The sequence below is a fragment of the Arachis ipaensis genome, chromosome B6 (assembly GCF_059453495.1).
Source record: "Arachis ipaensis isolate K30076 ecotype BB chromosome B6, ASM5945349v1, whole genome shotgun sequence".
NCBI lineage: Eukaryota > Viridiplantae > Streptophyta > Magnoliopsida > Fabales > Fabaceae > Arachis > Arachis ipaensis.
The window spans coordinates 142,755,116-142,763,648 of NC_142441.1; the positions used below are offsets into that span (position 1 = coordinate 142,755,116).

At 34.8% G+C, this 8,533-nt stretch overlaps 1 protein-coding gene across 1 annotated transcript; it reads left to right on the forward strand.

The window, feature by feature from the left end:
- Positions 1–3,942: 3,942 nt before the first annotated feature.
- LOC107605220 (E3 ubiquitin-protein ligase SINAT5) lies at positions 3,943–7,859 on the forward strand. Its single transcript, XM_016307011.3, has 3 exons — positions 3,943–4,672; positions 6,336–6,722; positions 7,302–7,859. Exons 1-3 carry the CDS (start codon positions 4,403–4,405, stop codon positions 7,662–7,664), a joined length of 1,020 nt encoding a protein of 339 aa, XP_016162497.1. The 5' UTR covers positions 3,943–4,402; the 3' UTR covers positions 7,665–7,859.
- Positions 7,860–8,533: the final 674 nt, after the last annotated feature.

Sequence of the window (8,533 nt, forward strand, 5' to 3'; positions counted from 1 at the left end):
ACAAAATGGGTTAGTAGAATCACTTATTAAACGCCTCGAATTAATTGCTAGACCCCTACTTATGAGAACAAATCTCCAACCTCGGTTTGGGGGCATGCTATTTTACATGCTGCAGCACTTATTCGTTTAAGGCCAACGAGTTACCATCAGTTCTCTCCTATGCAATTGGCCTTTGGCCAACAGCCAAACGTTTTCCATTTAAGAATATTTGGGTGTGCAGTATATGTTCCCATTGTACCACCTTTTCGCACCAAAATAGGACCCCAAAGAAAATTGAGGATATATGTTGGATATGATTCTCCCTCTATAGTGGGGTATCTTGAGATACAAACTGGAGATGTATTTAAAGCCCAGTTTACGGATTGTCATTTTGATGAATCAAAATTTCCAACATTAGGTGGAGAGAATAAGCTTCCTGAAAAGGAAGTTAATTGGAATGCATCATCCTTGATGCATCTAGATCCTCGATCAGGGCAATGTGAACTAGAAATTCAAAAGATTATACATTTGCAAAGAATAGCAAATGAATTGCCTGATGTATTTTCCGATACAAAGAGGATAACCAAATCTTATATACCAGCGAAAAATGCCCCAATTCAAATTGAGGTCTCAGTCGGACAAATATCCACTGAAACAAATTCACGCCAGAAGCGTGGCAGGCCTGTCGGTTCCAAAGACAAAAATCCTCGAAAGAGAAAAGAGGTAAATACTATTCCTGTTGAAAAAGACATAGCAAAGACACCTGCAGTTGTCCAAAATTTTGATATAATTTTAACGCCAGAAGACATTCAGGTACATGAAAATTGTGAAAAAGATGAGATTTCGATAAATTATGTCTTTACAGGAGAGAAATGAGACCGAAATAAGACAATTGTCAATGAAATATTTGCATATAATATGGCATTAAATATCATACATGAAAGTAAGGATTTTGAGCCAAGATCAATCGAAGAATGTTGACAAAGGAATGATTGGCCAAAATGGAAAGAAGCCATGAAGACTGAGTTAGACTCACTTGCAAAATGTGAAGTCTTTGGACCTGTAGTCCGTACACCAGAAGATGTAAAACCTGTTGGATACTGATGGGTATTTGTGAGAAAACGAAATGAGAAAAATGAAGTTGTACGCTACAAAGCTCGATTTGTAGCACAAGGTTTTTCACAAAGGCCCGGTATAGATTATAAGGAAACATATTCCCCTGTAGTGGATGCAATAACATTGCGTTATTTGCTCAGTTTATCCGCATATCATAAACTACATATGCATTTAATAGATGTGGTAACAACATACTTATACGGCTCATTAGATCATGATATCTATATGAAAGTCCGTGAAGGATTAAAGATATCTAAACCATCCAATGAATATTCGCAAGGGTTATACTCAGTCAAATTGCAAAGATCTTTATATAGTTTGAAGTAATCTGGACAAATGTGGTATAATCGTCTTACTGAGTATCTGGCCAAAAATGGATTCAAGAATGATGATATCTGTCCATGTGTTTTCATAAAGAAATCTGCATCTGGATTCATTATAATTGTTGTGTACGTTGATGATTTAAATATCATTGGGACTCTTGAAGAGATTCCAACAATTATAAAAACTCTAAAAGAAGAGTTTGAGATGAAAGATCTTGGAAGGACTAAATTTTGTCTCGGCCTGCAGATCGAGCATATAAAAAATGGGATTTTTATTCATCAAACAACATACACAGAGAAGATCTTGAAAAGATTTTATATGGATAAGTCACATCCCTTGAGTACCCCAATGATCGTAAGATCTTTGGATGTGGAAAATGATCAATTTTGTCCTAAAGAAGAAAATGAAGATATCCTTAATTGGTCCTGAAGTACCATATCTTAGTGCCATTGGAGCACTAATGTATCTTGCTAATAATACAAGACCCGATATATCATTTGCTGTGAATTTACTAGCAAGATATAGTTCCTCTCCAACCAGAAGACATTGGAATGGAATCAAACAAATCTTTCGATATCTTCATGAAACGGTTGATATGGGATTGTTTTATCCCTATGGATCCAAGTCACAACTAGTTGGCTATGCAGATGCTGGATACTTATCTGATCCACATAAAGGGAGATCTCAAACAGGATACCTGTTCACATATGGTGGAACAGCGATATCATGGAGGTCCACAAAATAGACAATTACTGCAACATCCTCTAATCATGCCGAAATACTAGCGATTCATGAAGCAAGTCGCAAGTATTTTTGGCTCAGGAGTTTGATCCAATATATTCTGTCATCATGTGGACTGATTGATCATAAGATAGCTCCAAGTGTCCTGTTTGAAGATAATACATCATGCATTGCTCAACTTAAAGGTGGATACATTAAAGGTGATAGAACAAAGTATATTTCTCCTAAATTCTTCTTCACTCATGATCTTCAAAATCAAGGGACAATTGATATCCAACAGATCCACTCAAGTGACAATCTAGCAGATTTATTCACAAAGTCACTTCCAAAATCCTCCTTTGAAAGATTGGTACATGAGATTGGGATGCGCCGATTTCGAAACACTAAATGATGCTGACAAAAGGGGGAGACTGTACTCTTTTTTCCTTGGTTAGGTTTTTTCCTATTGGATTTTTCTTGACAAGGTTTTTAATGAGGCAGTCCCATCACAAAGGATATTGTACTCTTTTTCCTTCACTAAGGTTTTTTCCATTGAGTTTTTCTTTAGTAAGGTTTTAATGAGACATAATCCTAAATGGATATCCAAAGGGGAGTGTTGTGATAAGGATCAACGTAAATGTCCATTCTCAAGAAAGAATGAACTTAAATGAAAGTTGAAAATAAAGACCTCATACATGTATAAATAGTAGGGCTGTCAAAATGGGCTAAACCTATCGGGCCAGGCCGTTTATCCGTTTAAATGGGCGGGCTTTGCCTCTAAAATTAAGCCCGTTTAAATTTCGGGCTAAACGGGTGGCCCGTTTAATTTTTTTTTTACTTTTTTTTAAAAAAAAGTAGCATTTTTAGCTAATATTTCTCCCGATCTGACCCGAAATCCGACTCATCAACTAAAAAAATATTATTTTTTAATGGTTTTTGACCTAAAAGTAGTATTTTTTTGTCAAAATATTTTTCAAAAAATAAAATAAAATGATAAACGGGCTGCCCGTTTAACTCATCGGACTGACCATAAACGGTCTGGTCTATAAAATTTTGGCCCGCGGACTTAACGGGTCGGGCCTAAATGGGCTGGGCTAGCTCGTTTGACAGCCCTAATAAATAGGGGCATATATCTGAGTCATCATATACAAGCAATAAAACAATTCTCTCTCCTTTCTTACCTTACAAATATTCTTCTCTCTTTTTATCTCTGAATGATTTTAAGCTACAATAACTATAATATTAGTAAATATATATATAGATTACTTATATTATAGTGAGATAAGAGCATATTTATATTTCTCTATTTTATATTTATTATATCTTTCTTATTTATTTTACAACATTTATCTTTTCTCTCATGTTTTTTTTTTGTTTTTCTTAAGCTTTGTATATCTGTTTCAAAATATATTATATTATATAATTTAATTTTTATATTTTAACAATTAAATACGAATATTTATTCTTATCTTGTATTTTTTGTTGAAAAAATAATCTAAATGCAACTTTGTAAAGAGAATATTATATAGAATGAAAAGAAAGATGTGTAATGGATGACATTTTTGTCTATTTAGCAAAAGCAAATATTTGTTCCAATAACATTACCTAAAAAAGGGGGTCATATTCATAATTATATGATATCTTAACCATTATTAATTATCATTCTGAGATTATGAGATGTGAACTAAGCAAAAATGCAAAGAAATCAATAGGAGTAAGAAGGGATTTGGTACCGTCAGATCTATGAATCTTGCAATGAATCCAAGGGTCAGAATTTATTTCTCTCTCACATATTTCAGACACGAGAAAGACAACCTGAACCTCGGTAAGAGAATGTTAGAGAGAGAAAGAGAAAAAAGAAAAAACAGAAAGAAAAGAAGCTGTTCGTTCTTCTTCCCACACAAAAAGTGGTTTAATCTTCTCCTCTTCTCTTCTCTCATTGGATCCATGACCACCACCCTCATCTTCCTTCTCCTCTTCTCTTTCCATTCTTCTAGTTTCTCTTGATGCAAAACTTTTCCCACTGAACCAGAAAGACAGAGAATAATCACCAACACAATTGGAGAAGGAAGAAGAAGAAAATAAAGAGAGAAAAGAAAAAGAGAGATGTCCAAGTTTTTGGCTGTGTATTTAAATCGATGAAAAAATAATGAAAATTTCTCGATTTTCTTAACTGTGTATTCTTTCTTCTTTCTTTCTTTCTTTCTTTCTTTGTATCCAATTTTTGTTTTGTTTTGTTTTGTTTTGGTGAGTCCAAATCTCAATGGATTTGGACAGCATTGAGTGTGTGTCATCCTCTGATGGCATGGATGAAGATGAGATCCAACACCATAACCTTCATCCTCATCATCACTCTGAGTTTTCATCTTCGAAGCCTCGCAATGGGGGCGCCAACAACAACAACATCAACAACAACAACAACAACAATAACAATGTTATGGGCGCAACGGTGGTTATTCCTCCTGCAACCAGCGTCCATGAGTTGCTTGAATGTCCCGTTTGCACCAATTCAATGTATCCCCCAATTCATCAGGTTAGGGTTCTGTCCCTAATTTTCATCTTATTCATTTTTTAAAAATTATTTTGAGGTGATTGCTAATTTCCTTTTGGTGATGGATTTGAAGTTGGATTGAGTGAATTTTGATGACATGTGTTTTTGAGTATTAATGGAATTTTTCTTTGAGTTGGGGAATGGGTCTTGGAGTTGGTTTTGGGAATTTAGGGTTATGATTACATTGAGAAAGTGTTGTGTATAGAGGGGCATGTTTGATTTAGTGGAATTGAGCTGAAATAATGATTGCAGTGAGATGCCAGTTCAAGGAGTTTACCATGGTGTCAGAACTTTAATCTCACATTTGTTTATTACAAATAAAATTTGAGCAAAGTGAATTATTTACTGTAGTTCAGCGTTTCATTCTTGTTTAGCAATTGTAAATTTATCACTGGTCTTTGGTATACGAAGTTTTTTATTCTTTTTGATATTATAGTTTCTGAAAGTAACTTTAGTTAGAACTGATTTTACAAAAATTGTTTCCATTAGAAGTTGGTATGGAGTAAACTTGATTTATGTTTGATGAATATGTAGTAAGACTTTGGTGAATGAATCCGAGGAGTACTGTGGATGTTCTTTGTTAGTTAAACTCAAGAAAATAGTTTGTACACAACTATGTTTTGTTGTTGTATCAGATGTAAGCTTGGGCGGTAAAATGCCAACAAGATAGGATTAGGAATAAATGCATTCAAGACAATGTTGCAGTAGCATCTATTCTAGAATTTGACTTTACATATTTTTGGGCTTTTAGCCTATGGAAGCTCTGGTATTAAAAAGGCCTTGGGTATAATTAAAAGTTTGAAGAAGGATTTGCACAAAACCACCCATTAGGGTTAGACCATGAGAACATATATTTTATCTGAAGTAGAAGACAATATGAAGTCAGTGTGACCCAAGGGATGCTATGGTTGAAAGCTCTCTGTATCAGTTATTGAAAAGTAGTAAAGGATTTACTTCTTATCTATTAGGCTGAGTAAGAAGAATGGAACAATAAGTTATATGGTTACCTTAGAAGTCATAATAAATGGGAACAAAAAGGTTGAAGATTGGCCTTGGCAAAAATGCCGATTTCATTTGTCCCCCTGTCCCCTAGCTGAGGTCTTTTAATTATAATATGAAATAAAGTAACAGGCTAAGACTGAACTACAAATAAAAACTGAAAACGTGGGGAAGATTTGTTTGGTTTATCTCCTTTTCTTGTTAAAGAAACTTTCTTAGGAGAAAGGAGAGAGAAAAATCAGCAGAGAGAAATTACTGACTGAAACCTTTAAAGGTGAATAAGCTGCAACCCAAAGACACTAGAAAAATAAGCCTTTCCCCAAAGTTATGCAGGTATAAATTACTGACTGAAAAACTACCTTAGCAAACTGATGTAATCATGCACGGCACATGTAAGTAACTAACTGCCTATGTTGTAGTTGGAATGTAGGAATGCATAGCATATGTAGGTAGTTCTTGTTAGAGGATGAAAAAAATGAGAGGGTGAGAGGATTCAGACTGGATTCTGAGGAATATTGATTGGCTAGGTCGCTAGGATTTCTTGTAGACAATCTGTATTGAAGTATATTATTAATTGACACATACTGCAAAATGTCTGTATTTGTGAAGATGTGGAAAATGAAAGTAACCAATAGATTTCTTGCAGTGCCATAATGGGCATACATTGTGTTCCACATGTAAAACAAGGGTGCACAATCGGTGTCCCACTTGTCGACAAGAGCTTGGAGATATTAGGTGTCTGGCGCTGGAAAAGGTGGCTGAATCGCTCGAGTTACCTTGCAAGTACTACTCCCTCGGATGTCCAGAAATATTTCCATACTACAGCAAGCTGAAGCATGAGACAGTATGCAATTTCAGACCATACAATTGTCCTTATGCTGGATCAGAGTGCTCTATTGTCGGGGACATTCCTTTCCTTGTTGCACATCTGAGGGATGATCACAAGGTGGACATGCACACAGGATGCACATTCAACCACCGCTATGTAAAATCAAATCCCCGTGAAGTTGAGAATGCAACATGGATGCTCACGGTAAGTGTATCAGATTTATTTCTACAGATCATTACCCTTTGTCATATGTTTCCACAAATGGATATTAAAATATGACACACAACAGGCACCCATTGGTTTGTTGTACTTTAATATCTGTTGGTGGAAATACTGGGAAGTCTTGGAGAGATTGAAAATTGGAATCGATCCCTAGTGAAATTCGTTAAGATGCTTCATGCCTTCATATGGCTAGTTATCCATCAAGATTTGAAAATGACAAATTTTTCTTATCATTTGTAAAGTGACAAATTAGTCCTTTTATATTAAATTTTTACATGTATTGAATAGTTGTAATATGTTTGAACTGTGAAGGATGAATTTGTCTGGTAAGGGAATGGTTTGAGTAAGTTGTCATTTTCAGATCCTAAGGGACAACTTTGTCTCCTGTGCGTTTGATAAGAGACAAGGTTTTGAGGGTTTACCCATTTTTTTTTCTTGTTTAAATTGATGAGAATTTAGAAATGGGTACTTTTATTTTGATTCTCTATTTAGCAGCAACTGCAAGATTATCTCATTATGCTTCTTGCTGCCTGATTGCCAACTTGTATTTCCTCTGGTTAGGTATTTCATTGTTTTGGACAATACTTCTGTCTCCACTTTGAAGCATTCCAGCTAGGCATGGCCCCGGTTTACATGGCATTCCTTCGTTTCATGGGGGACGAGAATGAGGCTCGGAACTATAGCTATAGCCTTGAGGTCGGGGCAAATGGCAGGAAACTCATTTGGGAGGGTACTCCAAGAAGTATCCGGGATAGCCACCGGAAAGTCAGGGATAGCCATGATGGTCTCATCATTCAACGAAATATGGCCTTATTTTTCTCTGGTGGAGATAGGAAGGAACTGAAACTAAGAGTTACGGGAAGAATATGGAAGGAACAACAGAATCCAGATGCCGGAGTGTGCATACCAAATCTTTGTAGCTGATGTCTTAATTGGATGACAATTTTTTTATTTTTATTTTTTTATGCCTTGTGTGTTGGGACACTGCATGTGTATCTGCACCAACTTTGTGCGTGTTATATTAGAGTAAGGCACTAAGGTGGCTTTGAAATTTTCAGTTTGTGTAATAAACAAGATTTTTATCTAAAATTGCTTGATCAGAATTTTGGATTGGGACCAGAATTTGTGTGTTGTATTTGCTGTGATTAACGAGGATCACTTGGTATAGAAGTTATGTTATCTTTCTTTTTTTTTATATTCAGATGGATTGGACACTTCCGATTTATAGGTATTACATCACAAATTCACGTACCCTATCTACTCATACACACTATCTACTCACACCCAACATTTTAAAGGGTTCTTAACTACCACCTGGCCTTGTCAAAGTTCAAACTCGGATGAAGCATATTAAGAGGCATGTTAATATACCATCTCAACAAGCCTCAGCTGCGAAGTTATGATATCTAAGAAGGATAGTCAGGAATTAGTTTCGAATTAGTTTCACATTGTTTATTGCGGAAACTTTGTTTTGGTTTTGGTCAAAGTAATGTTCTCTTAAGTTATGTTTGCTGCTTCCATGTTCGCAAACTCAAATAAATGATAGCGGAATTAACAAATATTATAAAATAATTTTAAATACATAATTATAAACATAAATAAAAAAATATTTTGTAAAATAATAAAAGTTTAATCACATGAAAATATACATTGTAAATTTATAAAAATTTTAAAACTTATAGTTGTTTATATAATGTCAGATTATTTTTACTAAAAATATTATATATACATAAAAAATTAGCCATTATATATTTGTGTATAAAATACTTGTAATGTTTCATTCTTAATGTGTA